The sequence below is a fragment of the Mesoplodon mirus genome (assembly GCF_964341445.2).
Source record: "Mesoplodon mirus genome assembly, chromosome: 3".
NCBI classification, from domain to species: Eukaryota; Metazoa; Chordata; class Mammalia; order Artiodactyla; family Ziphiidae; genus Mesoplodon; species Mesoplodon mirus.
This window is the reverse complement of record NC_138978.1, coordinates 36,663,989-36,682,538: the sequence shown is the minus strand read 5'-3', so window position 1 is coordinate 36,682,538 and position 18,550 is coordinate 36,663,989. Positions and strand designations below refer to the sequence as shown.

Here is an 18,550-nt window from a genome sequence, read left to right as displayed (position 1 = left end):
CACACAGCAGTTTAAACACAGAAAGTTTAATATACATGTTAACTATAACAGAGGATTGGAGTGAGGGATTGGCTAGTCAAAAGGCAAGAGAACTCTAAAGAATATAAGAAGCGCAGACGTAAGGAGAAGCCACTACACTGGGGCAGAGAGAGCGCCCAAGGAAGAGCCTCCCTTCCCCCATCTCAGGGCTGAGATATAGAACTTGTTGGAGGGGGCACAGCTGTGGCTCACTGGATGAGAGAAATCACTGTGGTGCCACAGCAGTGGAACTTGCTAGAACTCTGTCCTCCAGGGTGCTGAGAAAGCTGTTCATGGAGAGGTGTGTCTCTGGAGAAACTCTTCTACAGAACCACTTAAGATGGGGAGGGTGGTGCTGCTACGGGCTGCCCTGCGCTCCTGGACCTGGGCCATAGGGAAGATGGGGTGCTGCAGGAGCCTGCCAAGCCAACACAATGCAGCCAGAAAGCAAGCCCCTTTCCTCCTGTCATATCTGTAGATGGGGTCCCGGGTATCACTTAAAACTGATAAACCAAATAGTAGAAGCCTAAGTGAGGAAATAAGGGAATTAAGGACATTATAACATATGTTAGTATAAAGGTAACTACTAAAACAAAATTCCAGAACTTCCTAAATACCAAAGGAACAAAAAGATCAAGAAACAGATGACACAAAGAGATGAACTAAATATGGAGAATGCAGTAAATAAAACGTGTGACAGAGTTGAGACCAAATGTGTAATTTATATTAATAAATGTAAATGGTTTTAACTCACCTATTAAAAGAAAAATATTTCAGATTGGTGCTCAAAGTCAAACCCAACTTTATACTCTGTACAGGAGACATACCTAAAGTAAAGTGAGTCAGAACAGCTAAAAATAAAAGGATGATCAAGGATATATGAAGGAACTTCAAATAATATAATAGCAGAGGTTATAATTCTGTTATTAGACATGGTAGAATTAATAAAATAGAAATTACGGTAGATGCAAGGAGACACAGACAAACACACTAATGGAGAATTAACACACCTCTCTCAAGACAGGCCAAGAGGACAAAAAGTAAAGGGGTTGAAGACTTTAATGAATAAGATAGATCATATGTGTGTGTGTGTATGTATGTATGCATATCAAACTTTATACCCTGGTAAATGCCCTTCCACCTTGAAATTTAAAACTCTTTAAACAACTTCTGTTTGAAAAATGGAAATATAAACCAAAAGTTTTAAATTCCTAAAACATAATGATAATAAACATCACATCAGAATTTTGAGATATAATTAAAGCAGTGGTTGGAAGAAAATTTATAGTCTTAAATACCTGACATAAAGAAAAATGAAAGGATAAATATTACGAATTTAAATTCCCAATTAAAAAAACTAGAAAAAGTTACACTCCAAAGCAAATACAAAGGAGAAATAAGTAGAAGAAAAAATAAAGATAGAAAGAGAGATTAATGTGGTAGAAAATAGAAAAGCAGTAAATCAAAATACTGTTTCTTTGGAGAAAACCTCAACAAAATAACAAACCACTAGTTAGCCTAATAAAGAAAAAAAAAGAATAAGCACAGATATACAAAAGTAGAAATGACAAAGGTGGGGAATAACTCTATGTAAACTAGGAAGGCTAGGTGAAATAGGAAAATACTGTTTGTCAAAATTGACCCTAGGAGCATCACATATGTTTTCAAAGCACTTATATCACAGTACTGCATGCAGATTATTTTAGAGGGAAATCCTACAAAACCTTGAAGACCAGATAATCTCAATGCTACTTAAGTTGTTGTACTTCAGTGATACCCAACAGAACGTTCTGTGATGATAGAAATGTTTTATGTCTTTGCTGTCCAGTATGGTAGTCACCAGCCACATGTGTCTGTAGAGCACTTGAAATGTGTCTACTGCAACTAAAGAATTGAATATTTAATTTTATTTTAATTATAATTTAAAGTTAAAAACCTGTGTGGTTGGTGGCTACCATACTAGACAGTGCACTTCTAGATCATAGAAAAAGGAAAATATCCAAATTCTTTTTATGAAGCAGGTAGAACTTTGATACTTAACCCTGATTTAAACACACACACACGTGCACACACACACACACAGCCTTGTGTGAATATTATTACAAAACACCTAAATAAAATATTAGGATTTAGAGTTCAACATATTTACAGCAACAATTCATCAAGACAAAGTAGCGTTTTTTTTCTGGGAATGAAAAGAATATTTAACTTCAGAAATATCATTAATGGACTTCACCATATTAAAATAGCTAAGGAAGAAAGTCATATGAACTTCAGCAAAAATCAGCACACTGCTGAGGACTCACATTTCTCGATTTCAAAACTTACTACAAAGCAACAGCACTCAAGACATTGTGGTACTGGCATAAATTGAACATAGACTTATAGATAAGAGGATTAGATTTGAGAGTCCAGAAATAAACCCATACATTTATGCTCAGTTGATTTTCAACAAGGGTGCTAAGACAATTCAGTAGGGGTTTTCAACAGCTGGCACAGGGACAACTGGATATCTACATACAAAAGAATGAAGTTGGACTCCACCTCCACACCATATACAAAAATTGACTCCAAGTGGATAATAGACCTAAATGTAAGAGCTAAGACTATAAAACTCTTAGAAGAAAACATGGGAGTAAATCTTCATGACCTTGGATTAGGCAGTGGTTTCTTAGATATGGCACCAAAAGCACAAACAACAGAAGAAAAACTAGGTAGATGGGCTTCAAACTTAAAAGCTTTTGTGCTTCCAAAGACACTATCAAGAAAGTGAAAAGATAGCCCACACGATGGGAGGAAATAGGCAAATCCAAAAAGGCAGAGAGTAGGTTAGTGGTTTCCAGGGATTGGGATGAAGGGACAAAGGGGGGTGGCAGCTAATAGATATGGGTTTTCTTTTTGGAGGAGTGATGAAAATGTTCCAAAATTAGATAGAATGATGTTTCATAACTCTAAAAACCACTGAATTGGATATTTAAAAGTATAAATTGAGTTACATCTCACTAAAGCTATTTTTTCAAAATCACATGTCCGATTCAACAAATAGTATTGGGAAAACTGGATATCCACATGCAAAAGAATGAAGTTGGACCTTTACCTTACACCATTATACAATAACTAACCCAAAATGGATCAACAACCTAAATGTAGGAGCTAAAACTGTAAAACTCTTAGAAGAAAACATAGGGGGAAAGCTTCGTGACTTTGGAATTGGCAGTTATTTTTGGATATGACACCAAAAGCACAGGCAACAAAAGAAAAAAATAGTTAAATTTGACTGCATCAAAATTTAAAATTTTGTTTATCAAAGGACACTTTTAACAGAGTGAATAGGGAACTCATGGAATGGGAGAAAATATTTGCGAATCGTATAATCTGGTAAGGGGTTAATATCCAGAATATATTTTTTAAAACCCCTTCAGTTGAACAACAGCAAATAAACAACCTGATTAAAAAATAAGCAAAGGACTTGAATAGACATTTCTCTGAAGAAGATACACACGTAGCCAATAAGCATATGAAAAAATGCTCAGCATCAGTAATCATTTAGGGAAATACAAATCAAAAACACAATGAGATAATACTTCACACCCATTAGGATGGCTATTATCAAATAAATAGAAAATAACAAGTGTTGGTGAGGATGTGGAGAAACTGGAACCATGTGTATTGTGTATTGGGAATGTAAAATGGTACAGCCACTATGGAAAACAATATGTTTCCTCAAAGAAGTTAAAAATAGAATTACATGTTATCTAGCAATTCCACTTTGGGGTAGATAGGCAAAAGAATAGAAAGCAGGGACTAAAGGAGATATTGGTATACCTATATTTAGCAGCATTATTCACAATATCCAAAAGGTCAGAACAACCCAAGTGTCCATTGACAGAAGAATGGATAAATAAAATGTGGTATATACACACAGTGGAATATTATTCAGCTTTAAAAAGTAAGAAGATTCTGACACATGCTACAATGTGGATGAATCTTAAAGATATTATGCTATTATAAATGAAATAAGCCAGTAACAAAATGACAAATGCTGTATGATTCCACTTATACAAGGTACCAAATATAGGCAAATTCATTGCGACAGAAAATAGCATGGCGGTCGCAAGGAGCTGGGAAAGGGGAGAGGGGAATGGGGAGTTACTGTTTAATGGGCAGAGTTTCATTTGGGGAAGGTGAAAAAGTTCTGGAGATGGATGGTGGTAATGGTTACACATTGATGTGAATGTACTTAATGCCATTTACTTTTGAAAAAGAAGGCGAAATATACGTGTATACACACACATGCACATATATATTAATGTACATGAACTTACATATATTTTGTATACTTAATTTTATAAAAAGAAACACAGGACCGTTAAAACCAGAAAATAATGAAAAGGTTACCTATTGGGAGTGTCTGGGAATAGGGTGGAAAGCATAGAAATGAGAGTGAGACTTCTCTAAATATACCCTTTTATATTCTTTTGACTTTTGAATTATATAAATGTCTTACTTAATACATAAAATTAAACCAAAAAAAAGATGAACAAGCCATATCCTAAAATTGACTATAAACAGAAACAAACTGAACTCTGTATCAAATGGATATAATAACCACATTGAAAAAAGAGTTCAAACAGCTTGAACACAGAACCTTCACAGTACACCCGCAATGGGACATATTTCAAAGGAAAATGGAACTGCAAAGAAATTCTGACTTTTTCTTAACAATGTTAGTGGTTTTGCCCTAATAATCTGAAACTATTTTGCATGTATTGAAGATAGAGCAAATGAGTAAATAAGATACAAGCATGGGGTGGAAAAGATGAAGAAGAACGCTTGCAGTGTAGGATTTGAATTGGAGGTATGTTATGAACTCTTAACTTAAAATAGGTATATAAGTATATATTAATATGTATTAAAATATACATATATATTAATATAATACTTATTCACTTAGAATATATACGTATGTATATGTATATATTCTAAGGTAATACATGTATATGTATACGTATGTATATATTCCAAGCTCTATTGAAAAGGCCTGGAAACAGTGACTCCTCAGTTGCAATGGGAGCACCTTGATTTGATTTCTAAATCCCATTCTCCATTAAAAGGAATCATGGCTCCTTGGAGCAATGGCTGATTCCAAGACTGAGCAACAGAGAAAATGTAAGGTGAATCTGGAAGATCTTATTATGCCAGAAAGCAAAGAAGTCTCAAAGAATGATGGGTACATATCAGAAGGATACAGGAGCCAGTTTAAAGGGACTCTGACTAGCCAAAATTGGAAAAATATGACCATCAAAGAGATTAATAAAAATAGAAGAACAATAGTAATAGCCTCATGGGTCCCTAGTGATACACAAGGAAAAAAAAATTAAAGTTGCAGAGAAAGTTCTTCTTTATAGAATATCAGCTAACAAATATAAAGAATGATAGAAAATTACATTTTGGCAACCACCATTTTAATGGATTCAGACCAGGATAATCAATGAATGCTAAAACAAAGAAAAAAAAATCTTATTGGAGAATAGGATATTCACACAGGCTCAAAGTTTCTCCCCACTGATTATCTATTAATTACAAGGGGAGGGCTTCCCTGGTAGCGCAGTGGTTGAGAGTCCGCCTGCCGATGCAGGGGACACGGGTTCGTGCCCCGGTCCGGGAGGATCCCACGTGCCGCGGAGCAGCTGGGCCTGTGAGCCATGGCCGCTGAGCCTGCGCGTCTGGAGCCTGTGCTCCGCAACGGAAGAGGCCACAACAGTGAGAGGCCCGTGTGCCGTAAAAAAAAAAAAAAAAAAAATTACAAGGGGAAATTACAATGAAAAAATCTGTCAGTCATTCCTTAATAAGTGATCAAATTCAGTTTCATTAATAATTAGACAAACTGATATTATATACTGCTTGAAGCAATGAAATGAGAAGTACTCAACATCCCTTGTGTAATATCTTTGTCAAAACTGTTTAGCATGAATGTAATCATAAGGAAACAATCAGAAAACATCCAAATTGTGGGACGTCCTATAAAACAGGCCAGACTCTTCAAAAGTAACAATTTCATGAAAAACAAAAGGCAACTGGACTATCCTAGATTAAAGGAGACTAAAGAAACTTGACAACCAAATGCAATATGTCATCCCTGATGTATTTTAAAAATTAAACACCTATAAAGACTCGGGGACAGTTGAAGATATTTTTAATTAAATGTATTGGATATGATAATATTGCAGTTCTAAAGGAGAATGTCCTTGTTCTGAGGACAAATATCTTGACGTACGTAGAGGTGAAGTCTATATCATGATGTCTCTAACTTTCACATAGTTCAGAGGAAAAAGTGTGTGTACATAGATGGAAAGCAATTGTGGTGAAGTGTTATTAGTTGCTGAATTTAGGTGAAGGGTACATAGTTTGTTCTTGTATTGTTTTTTGCTACTTTTTTCTGGCTTTAAAATTTTTCAAGATAAAAAGTTTTAAATAATTTATGTATATGATTATACATATATATGTGTGTGTGTTCATGTTCCCCAGGCCTCCTCTGGACTTCTCCCCAGAGTTGCTGAATCAGAATTTCTAGGTAATGGGGCTTGGGATTCTGCATGGTAAAATGGCTCTCCCGAGACTCTAACACAGTTGGTCTGTATTTGGGAAGCATTGCTCTAAAGAGCATTCTTCTCCGTTAAAATCTTGTGTGGTTTGTGTGTGTGTGTATGTGTGTGTGTTCTGTTCACATAGGAACATTGGTTACTACTTTGCAGAGTCCTCCAGGGAAAAAAGGTGAAAAGGTAAAATGATTCTCAGGTGATGTCAACCTTTTCCTCACATCCCCTTGTTTTACTGGTTCATTCCAGTAAATGGTTCATAGACTGAGGTTATTTCTTCTAAACAGGGCTGTCTGGATCACTAATTCTCAAACATGGCTGCCAGTTAGAATCACCTAGGGAGCTCTCAAAAATTTCAGTGCCTAGGCCTTACCTCAGATCAATTAAATCTGAATTTCTGGGAGTGGGATGATGTATTCTTTAATGCTCCCCAGGTAATTTCAGTGTCCAAGTTTGAGAGTCCCTAGGCTAGAGCAAAGCTGGCCTCTGGTGAGGCCTCTAGTCAAGTGTGTCAGGATCCCAGTACAAACAGCCTGCTCAGCAAACTTAGTCACATGCTCTGATGTCTATGTGGGACATTGACTTGAAAGGAACCCTCTTATGTTCCTGACACTGAACAGTCTTCTCTTACGCTAAATAGCTTCCAGGGCCTGTCAGTAAAAAGGGGGGTTTTAAAAGATGTGTATCTCATTTATAGTTATGGAAATTTGAATTCTTTTTATAGAAATTTGGGAGGGGGGATGAAATTTTAGAGAGAAGTAATTTTAACTATGGTATCTTAAATACTCATTTTACAAAGATAATTTTAAAAATATTCACCAAACTCTCTTCTCTGCAAGGCCCCTGACATTAAGTAATGCCAGACCCATCTATACGTACACCTATCTCAAGACTAGCCATAACCCCACCCCCAATTAAATAAATCTGAATTAACTTGTGTTTGAGTGTGTATATAAGAGTGGAGCCTTGAAGTGGTGACAGCATCCTGGCAGAAGCAAAAGGAATTCTAACAGTCCTTCCCAAATACAGCCTGACTGAACATTCAGTTCTTCCTCGGGGAAGACAGTTTGTTCAGCACCTCTCTTCCAGTTCTCGTTTCTGTCACTCTTGGGGTAAAATTAGATAGCCCACCCAACCTCAGTTTGGAATCACTGCTTTAGTTCAGTGTCATCATCTGACAAATACAGAAATAGGGAAAGGGAAGTTAGTTGTCCAAAGTTGTACAGTGAATTGGTGGCATGTTTCTGTACATGTATTTGTATGTGTACATGTATGTAAAGCTCCTCTGGGAGGAGAGAATGATTTGGGAATCATCTTGACAGCCATAGAGTCTAATAACTTCATAAAGCTTAGAATTACTATATAGGACAATGGCGGGATAAGGAGTAGGGCCCATTCATGTGCTTCCTGGTATGAGTGCTGTTCTGTTACCTGCCACCAGAGGGCATGAACTATGATTAGATTCTAGACCTGCTGATCTACATTGAAGTTCAGAGCTTGCTCAGATCACTGTTAGTTCAAACAGATGAACCCTAACCTATTCAGTAGTCCCACAGTCTTAGGAGCATATGAAAGATCTTTGTGACTGGTTGTTTATAAATATTTTAAAAAGAAATCTTAACTAAGCACAGAACACTTGCAGCATGCCTGGGTTTAGAATTGGAGACCTGGCTTTATAATATTAGCCCAGGCACTTACTAGTTTAGTTGTGTGGCCAATGATAAGTTGCTTTACCTTGACTTTTAACTGTGAATTTCAGTTGCCTCACCTGCCACATCATTAATAAACTTTGCCACACATGGTTGAGGATTAAATGGGGTAACATGATAAAGCGTTTATCAATTCCTGGCACCCATTTAATAAGTGGAGATTTTTCCTTTGTTCAGTAAAACTCTCATGGAGCTCATATTCTGGTTGGAAAAGACATACGCATTACATGGAAAAAAGAAAGAAAATTTAGGCAGTGATAAAAGGTAAGGATAATAAGAAGGGAGCAGGATCTAGGAGGCTATTTTAGATAGGGTAGTCTAGGAATGCCTCTCTGAGGAGGTGATATTTCGGCAAACAACTATTAAAGATTTGAGAAAAGTGAAAGGTGTTTGAGGCAGAGGGACACAGCTTGGTGTGCTTGGGAAACAGAAAGACCAGTGAATGAAGGGCAGGGGAGTGGCAGGAGATGAGTTATAAGAAGTAAGCAAGTTCCGGATCATGTAAGTTTTGTTAAATACATAAAGACTTTAGACTTATTTTGTGTTATAGGATGTAAGCATAAGAGTGATGTGATCTGATTTATAGTTTTAAAAACATAACCATGTCATTCTGGTTGCTGTGTGGAGAATAGACAGTAGGGAGGCAAAAGTTGAAGCAGAGAGAAGGGTTAGAAGGCTGTTTCAGTAGTCTGCAAAGTTTGACTGTCACTTAGATTAGGGTGTTAGTGGGGAGAAATACAGAATGGTAAGGAACGGTTAGGTTTAGGGTATATTAGATGTAAGAACCATCAACACTTGCTGATTAATTGTATTTGAGAGACAATGGAAAGGGAGGAACCAAGAGTGACTCCTAGGCTTTTTGGTCTCAGCACTTGGGTTTATATAAGTGGTTCCATTAACTGAGATGAGATGACTGGAGGAAAGGGGGTAGTAAAATCAAGAGTTCTGTTTTAGATTTACTCATTTTGAGATCTCTTGGCATCCAAGTAGAGTTATAGAATAAGGCAGTTGAAAATATGAGCATGAAACTCAGGACAGAGGTTTGGGTTAGAGATATAAATTGGTAGTCATCGTTGATGGGAGAGAAGTGGGGACCAAGAAAGAGAACCAGTGGCCAGACACTGAGGTACTCCCACTTTAGAGGTTAGGATTTCTTACCCACCTGGCCTTTTCCTTGCAAGTCCTTGTTTAATTTGAGGAGACCCTCAAATTATTGTTTTTACTCTTCTCTTCCTTTTTGCACAAATTTACAACTCCAGTTCTTTTACCAAGAGAGACAGCATGGTAGAACTGAGTGATTAAATATTTGAAGACATTAATGTGCTGATTAATAATGAAGGCTCTGGAGACAGAGGAATTTGGTTTAAATCCTGCCTCTGCTATTTACTAGCTTAGCGACCTTGGATATTTTACTTAATTTCTCTAATCTCAGTCTTTTCATCTATAATAATCAAAATAAAAGCCAGCATTCATTTAACACTTATCACATACCAGGCATCGTTTTAAGTGCTTCGCACGTATTAACCTATTTTAACCCTTAGAACAACCCATTGAAGTAGTTACTATTCCTACCCATTTTATTGTTGAGGAAATGAAAGCCAGAGAGAGGTCTTATAATTTGCCAAACATCACACACCAGGTAAGTAGCAGAGCTAGATTTGAATCTAGGGAGCCTGGCTCCAAAACCAGTGCTACTTTTCTCTTATCAAATTCACAGAGTTGTAGAGTGATTAAATGAGATAACCCACTTAAAAGTGCTTAGCAAATGGAGGCTGGCAAATAATATGAGCGTAATAAATGTTTTCTTATGGAGGCAGCATAGTGTAGTGAAAAAGAATCAGATGGAAAGTCCTGGGGCTCCAGCCTGACTACAGGAACAACTTACGTGATCATGAACAAGTTTCTTAGCCTCTCTGGACTTCAGTTTTGTCATCTACAATATAAAACCTTCCTACTATATGGCCTCTGAAATCCCTTTCAGTGCTTAAACATTCTATCGATGACCCCCCAAGACAGGTGGTGAATACATTTGCATTTGGTAGGGGAATAAGGTACTCAGTAATTCCTTGGGTTGACAACATTTCTACTTTGCCCTTCTACTCTTGAAGAAACTTGCTAGGAGATAGTGAAATGTAGTTAAGAACCATGGGGTTTGGAGTAAGACTGTCATGTAGTGGAACTGTTTCTACCACTTACTACCTTGGACAAGCTACTTCTCATGAGTTTCTCTTTCATCATCTGCAAACTAGGGGTAATGATAGTGCACACCTCCTGGCATTATTTGAAATATCCTGTGAGAAAGCGCCTGTAAAGTATTTAATACATGATAAACATTGAATACATATTAACTATTATAAAATTATTATAAGGGTTTCCAGAGCTGAGAGGATTTCTTTTTCGCTCAAGTACCAGATGAGATAGAAGCCTCTCAGTAACCCACTTCTAAAGAATTGAATTGGGAATTACATGGTGAGGCACTCTCATTGTTGGGAACTGAGGGCATGAATCAGAATTTTCTAATTGTGCAGTCTTTCCTCCCCACTCCTCTCTTATACGAAGGTGTAGGGAGCATTTCTCTAGAACAGCTTTGCCTTATCCGTAGGTGTAGTGAATCATTCATGGCAAATCTGCACTAGGTTTGGCTTGCTTCAACCCTTCCCTGACCTAAAGAGAGTTGTTTTACTCACACACAAACCAGACCTGAATTTCTGGAGAAATTTGTTTGTTTGTTTGTACCGTGGTCAAAGGAAGAGTAGTAGTCAAGACTCTTTGGGAGTATAACCCAGACCCCAACCCAGACCAGGTTAGAGGAGGGTAATAGGAGGAGACAGGAATTAGTGACTCGTGTAACTGCGAAGCCCAAGACCTGGTGCTGAGTGTGTCTGGCCACAGAGTTTTAAACACTCCCGTGTCTCCATCTCCTGCTCTACATTGGCCTTATTCTCAGTTATGTTCTCCATTTAGCAGTGCCAAATCTACAAACTTCCTTATAACCATGATCTCAGAGAAAGAAAAGCTCTCTCCAACATGCACATCATATCAGAAAACAGTTGGTCCAACTTGGGACATACATATAAACTTTTGGTCTAGGGGAATCTGATGCTTTTAAATGGCATTATTTTGCATTCCATGGCCAGGTAGGTAGAGCCCAGTGTAGACATCCCCACCAAATCACATAAAATTAGAGTTTTTTTGTCTTTGGGGTTTTTTTACAGAAGGAAAAAGAGCTAGGCAAGCAAAAAAGAAGTGGTAGCAGTTTGACAGGAATGTGTGAATTGCTATCTCCACTGTTGATGAATGAGCTATCCCAAGAAGTCTCCTGACCCTGGGAAACCTCACTTGGTAGCCTAGCCAGCTTTGAGACTAAAAGTTTAAATCATGTGGGGGTGGCACCTCTCTTATTTACATTTTCTTCTCTCTTCTCACATCCTCCCCTTTAATTTAATTATAGTTCTTAACTAATACTTTATCCCAAAAGCTGATTCTTCCTTTTTCATTTCACATGCACATTGATAATTTAGTATAGTAAAGAGTGTGGGCTCAACAGTCAGATTGCCTAGACTTCTATCCTGTCTTTGTCATTTGCTCACTTTGAAATCTTAAGCAGTTTACTTTATAGCTCTTTCCTCATTTATAAAAAGAAGAGGGCTTCCCTGGTGGCGCAGTGATTGAGAGTCCGCCTGCCGATGCAGGGGACACGGGTTCGTGCCCCGATCCCGGAAGATCCCACATGCCGCGGAGCGGCTGGGCCCGCGAGCCATGGCCGCGGAGCCTGTGTGTCCGGAGCCTGTGCTCCGCAACGGGAGAGGCCACAGCAGTGAGAGGCCCACGTACAGCAAAAAAAAAAAAAAAAGAAGATAATTTCTCCCCTACTGGGTTGTCTTGAGGATTAAATTAGATAGTTAGATAGTTGGTAGAAAGTGCCTGGCACAGTATCTAGCGCACAGTGAAGTGCTCAGTAATATCAGATACTGTTGTTGCTATTTCTCTGCAGCTTTGGTTCAGCCTATCTGTTCTTTGTCAGGAATGGGAAAGCTGAGGTAGATTGGGAGACTATCAGAAAGCACTACATTTTGGTATCTCAGGACAGAGTGTTGAAGCCAAATTGAAGGAAGCACTTGGAGCTCTAATTGGAAGACTTAACTATGATAATGATCTTATTTTTACAGTTTGTTAATTAAATGGTATATTCTTATTGACTTGTCATCGCAGAATGACAGTGGACAATTAACATCCCTAGGCTTCTTTTCACTCTTTTGGAAAATGAGTTTTTTTGATAAGATGATCCCTTCCATTTTCATCAATGCCTGATCCTTCGTTAAGTAAAAATGAATATCAAAAGTGTTTTGTACTCTGTGTATGTGTGTGTATGTGTGAGAGAGAGAGGGAAAGAGAGACAGAGTGAGAAAGAGAAAGTGAGAGCAAAAGTGAGAGTGTGTTTACATTGAGATAAACCAAAAAGATTTACTTGTATATTGGATTTATCAGACATATCTGGTTTCTTCTTAAGAGATTATTATATCCCTGTTCACACTCTACTGTCTAGATCATTTATAAGTGTTTGTTATTCCTATCACAAATCTATTTTGTATTTTTCAAGGAAACTTTTTAGGCATGATATTTGTTGTGTAATACTTGTTTTGGCTTCAGGAAACTTGGTTGGGGACTTTACTCCACTACTTACTTTGCAACATTACCTTGGGCAAGTTACATTCCCTCTTATATGCCTCATTTCCTCATCTGTCTAATGAGGCATTTCTTCTACTTAACCTTTAAGTCCTTCCCTAACCATCTGTGATTCTATAACTATCACAGCATAGGTTGTGGCAGGCGTAGCTGGATTCCAAAGGGAAAACTTGATATAGCAGTTGCCTTTGAGACATATTTTTTATCTGTTGCCCATTATGTTTGCTGCAGGATTTCGGCTGAATGCTTCCTCTTGGCCCATGTTCCTTTTGAAGACGCTAAATGGAGCAGAGATGGCTCCCATCAGGATTTTCCACAAGGTACAGTGTCCCTCAGCTATCACCAGCTCCAAATTGCTTAAGGTCAAATGCTTACATTCTTTGAATTACTGAGCCTCTAATGTCTACATTATATATGTGGCCTGAGGATGCCTTCTCAGAAACTAGTTCAGCAGAAGGGTTTTTTAAGTACCTTAAAAAGCCACAATTATCCCCAGAGAAATATTAGACTGGTAAATTAGGATTTCTGGGTTTGGGGTCCTAGCTCTGCCAACAGTAGGTTTTGACCTCATCTGTTAAGTGGGATTCTGTCTACCTCATAGGGTTTTAAGAAGTTAAACATTTTTTTTATTAGTAAAACATATAAAGTGTAGTATAAATCTAAAGGAGCTATTCTTATTATAGAACATGCAGTTCCATAAGGTCCATATTCTAAACAGAGAGAAAGGAAGGAGACTATTTTTTGAGTGCCTACAGTATGTTTGGAGTTTATCTATGCTATCTCATTTAAATACCCACAGTTAACTTTATGAAGCAAGAATTATTATTTCGATTTAGTAGTTAAGGAAACAAATACTTTTGAATAAGGAACTTGCCCAAGGTCGCATGACTAGTAAGTGGTGGAACAGGGATCCAAAACCTGTATTCATTCTTCCTGATTTCTCGAGGGATGAAGCAATCAGTCTGCTCTTAGTTGATCTTTAATGAGGTTAAAGTTACTGTAAAGGGGACTGAATTAGGGTTGCCTATGTTGCCATTTAAGTCTAAACCCTGAGAGTACCCTGGTTCCCAGAATACAGTATACTGGACAACTTGAAACCCTTCCACTGCAGAATACCTAAAAATGATGGGGGGTAAGGGGCCAACAAGTATTCTTCTAAAGGCTTTGCTGACCTTACTAGAAAGTAAGATAACTCCAAGGCCAAAATGAGGAAGGAAAATCAGAGTGTTAGGTGTACTGAACCTGCAGGTGCCGTAAGGGGCTTTGCCAGTCTTACTTTCCAAGGACCTTGTCTTTTAACAACCACAGTAGGATAGAAGTTGAGGCCTTGGGCCCATGCAAGGCAGAAAAATGTACCTGGGACTGCCATATAAAAAATCAGATTGGATCCCTCAAATGTTTACTCCTTAGTGAAAAGACTATTGCATTGATGAGGAAGAGTCTCTGCCTGGGCCATGGGCAGGGGTAGGAAGTGAGTCATCTCTTCTGATAAGACAGTCATTCCCCATGGAAGTCCAGGGTTCACATATAGTGCCTGTGTTGTTTCAGAACTCCAAAATTGTATGGGATATTTCTGAGTGCCTGGCATAAGCAAACCCAACACCTCTCTAGAGGGTTTGGTTGTTTTCAACCCAGATGTCATAGAAGTCCCAAAAGTGAAGTACCACTGAAGATGAGTTCAGTTCAGTTCATAATTACAGAGCCCGCAAAACTCACAAAGCAAATCCTGCATGATGAGACTTCAGTAGACAACAAACAGTAAGACTCTAACCTCAAGCACTTTCAGATAATAGAAATATCAGATAGAGATTATAAATTAAGTATTTGAAAATGAGTCAGGAATGAAAAGAAGGAATTTAAAAATGAGAAAAGTACAACCCTCTATTTTTTTTAAAGACAAAGTTGAAAAAACAACAAATTGAATATCTAGAAATGAAACTTAACCATTAAAATTTTAAAATCTTAGGTAGGTGTATAAGTGACTTAGACCTAGATAGAGAAGAAAGAATTGAAAGACACGTGTAAGGACTTTCCCCAGAGTGCAGTACAGAGAGATAAAGAGATGGAAAATATATTAAAGAGAAAAGACAAAGAGAATACTAATTAGAAGGTCCAATATATGCTGAACATGAACTTTAAAAAGATTAATTAGAAAGAATAAAGAAGAGTCAATATTTGAAAACATAATGACAGAATTTTCCAGAATGTGTAATAAAGACAAATATATACCTTAAAACATCATGGTATAACTAAAGTCAAAAGAAAAGATCTGATCAAAGTAATCACACAGAATACAGTCATCCTCTGTGAGGGATGGTTCTGCACCTGTGTGGGACTGGTTCCAGGACCCCCTGAATATGAAAATCCACACATACTCAACTCCCTTATATAAAATGGCGTAGTGCAGTCAGCCCTCCGTATCCACATCTTCCATGTTCGTGTGGACTGAACCTTCAAAAGGATTACAGTTAGGCTGACAGCACATTTCTTGACGGCAGCAGTACAAGCCAAAAGATAACAGAATAATATCTTCAAAGAACTAAGAAAAAATAGTTGTCCACCTAGAATTTTATATCTACTTATACTATTATTTCAGAATGAATGTAAAATCAAGACATTTTCAGCAAACTAACACAAATAGATACGAATATATCTGCTGAAAGAACAATTGAAGAGTATATTTCAGGAAGAAGATAACTGGGGACTTCCCTGGTGGCACAGTGGTTAAGAATCCACCTGCCAGTGCAGGGGACATGGGTTCAATCCCTGGTCCAGGAAGATCCCACATGCTGGGGAGCAACTAAGCCCGTGTGCCACAACTACTGAGCCCACGTGCCACAACTAATGAAGCCCACATACCTAGAGCCCATGCTCAACAAGAGAAGCCACCACAATGAAAAGCCCAAGCATCACAACGAAGAGTAGCCCCCACTCGACTCAACTAGAGAAAGCCCGCATGCAACAACGAAGACCCAGCGCAGCCATAAATAAATAAACGAATGAATGAATGAATGAATGAATAAATGAAAAGATAATTGAACATGCAAAGTAAGAATGAGATGCAAAAAGTACTGCTGAAGAAAGATTGTTTAACATATGAGTAAAACTAATCACCATTGCCTATAACTGTATAAACCAGTTATACTAACAGAAGTGATCAATTGGCAGTATAACAACGTGGAACTAAATTATCAAACACCTGTTAACTCAGGAGTAGTTTAAATATTCTGAGGTTCTTGTTTAAAGATGAGCTTTAGACTCAATTATGTTAACTATACAGTTATGATCTGAAGGGGATCCACCAAAAGACTAAATATAGAATGGTTAACGTATGAATTGGGGACTTCCCTGGTGGCACAGTGGTTAAGAATCTGCCTGCCAGGGGAGCTTCAAGATGGCAAAAGAGTAAAACATGGAGATCACCTTCCTCCCCACAAATACATCAGAAATACGTCTACATGTGGAACAACTCCTACAGAACACCTACTGAACGCTGGCAGAAGACCTCAGACCTCCCAAAAGGCAAGAAACTCCGCACGTACCTGGGTAGGGCAAAAGAAAAAAGAAGAAACAGAAACAAAAGAATAGTGATGGGACCTGCACCAGTGGGAGGGAGCTGTGAAGGAGGAAAGGTTTCCACACACTAGGAAGCCCCATCGCGGGCAGAGACGGCGGGTGGCGGAGGGGGGAAGCTTCAGAGCCACGGTGGAGAGTGCAGCAACGGGTGCGGAGGACAAAGTGGAGAGGTCCCTGCACAGAGGATTAGTGCCGACCAACACTCACCATCCCGAGAGGCTTCTCGGTTCACCCACCAGGACGGGCGGGGGCTGGGAGCTGAGGCTCCAGCTTCGGTGGATCCCAGGGAGAGGACTGGGGTTGGCTGCATGAACACAGCCTGAAGGGGCTAGTGCACCACAGCTAGCCAGTAGGGAGTCCCGGAAAAAGTCTGGAGCTGCCGAAGAGGCAAGAGACATTTTCGTGCCTCTTTGTTTCCTGGTGCGCGAGGAGAGGGGATTAAGAGAGCTGCTTAAAGGAGCTCGAGACGGTTGCGAGCCATGGCTGTCAGCACGGACCCCAGAGACGGGCATGAGACACTAAGGCTGCTGCTGCAGCCACCAAGAACCCTGTGAGCAAGCACAGGTCACTCTCCACACCTCCCCTCCCGGGAGCCTGTGCAGCCCACCACTGCCAGGGTCCTGTGATCCAGGGACAACTTCCCTGGGAGAACACACAGCACGCCTCACGCTGGTGCAACGTCATGCCAGCCTCTGCTGCCACAGGCTCACCCCACATTCCGTACCTCTACCTCCCCCTGGTCTAAGTGAGCCAGAGCCCCCAGATCAGCTGCTCCTTTAACCCTGTCCAGTCTGAGCGAAGAACAGACACCCTCAGGCAACCTACACATAGAGGCGGGTCCAAATCCAAAGTTGAACCCCAGGAGCTGTGTGAACAAAGAAGAGAAAGGGAAATCTCTCCCAGCAGCCTCAGGAGCAGCAGATTAAATCTCCACAATCAACTTGATGTAACCTGTATCTGTGGAATACCTGAATAGACAACGAATCATCCCAAATTGAGGAGGTGAACTTTGGGAGCAACAATATATATATATTTTCCCCTTTTTCTCTTTTTGTGAGTGTGTATGTGTATGATTCTGTGTGCGATTTTGTCTGTATAGCTTTGCCTTTACCATTTGTCCTAGGGTTCTGTCTGTCCATTTTTGTTTGTTTCTTTGTTTTTATTATAGTTTTTAGCATTTGTTATCATTGGTGGATTTGTTTTTTGGTTTGGTTGCTCTCTTCTTTGTTTCTATCTTTTTTATTACTTTTTTCAAATTTTTTTAAAATTATTTTTTATTTTAATAATTTTATTTTATTTTCCTTTATTTTATTTTATCTTCTTCTTTCTTTCTTTTCTGCATTTTATTCTGAGCCGTGTGGATGACAGGCTCTTGGTGCTCCAGCCAGGCATCAGGGCTGTGCCTCTCAGGTGGGAGAGCCAAGTTCAGGACACTGGTCCACAAGAGACCTCCAAGCTCCACGTAATATCATACGGTGAAAATCTCCCAGAGATCTCCATCTCTATGCCAAGACCCAGCTCCACTCAATGACCAGCAAGCTACAGTGCTGGACACCCTATGCCAAACAACTAGCAAGACAGGAACACAGCCCCACCCATTAGCAGAGAGGCTGCCTAAAATCATAATAAGGCCACAGACACCCCAGAACACACCACCAGATGTGGACCTGCCCACCAGAAAGACAACATCCAGCCTCATCCACCAGAACACAGGCACTAGTCCCCTCCACCAGGAAGCCTACACAACCCACTGAACCAACCTTAGCCACTGGGGACAGACACAAAAAACAACGGGAACTACAAACCTGAAGCCTGCGAAAAGGAGACCCCCAAACACAGTAAGTTAAGCAAAATGAGAAGACAGAGAAACAGCAGATGAAGGAGCAAGGCCAAAACCCACCAGACCTAACAAATGAAGAGGAAATAGGCAGTCTACCTGAAAAAGAATTCAGAATAATGATA

At 39.2% G+C, this 18,550-nt stretch overlaps 1 protein-coding gene across 6 annotated transcripts in view; it reads left to right on the top strand.

Annotated features, from left to right (window-relative positions):
* Positions 1 to 18,550, top strand: part of SCMH1 (Scm polycomb group protein homolog 1) — a 199,266-nt gene that overhangs the window by 77,853 nt on the left and 102,863 nt on the right. For 5 of the 6 annotated variants that reach the window (XM_082616150.1, XM_082616153.1, XM_082616149.1 and 2 more), the window contains one exon: positions 13,244 to 13,332. In XM_082616150.1, coding sequence (XP_082472276.1) covers positions 13,244 to 13,332 — 89 coding nt within the window. Of the gene's footprint in view, positions 1 to 13,243; positions 13,333 to 18,550 lie in introns of those variants that run through there. The other variant, XM_082616154.1, reaches the window with a different exon arrangement.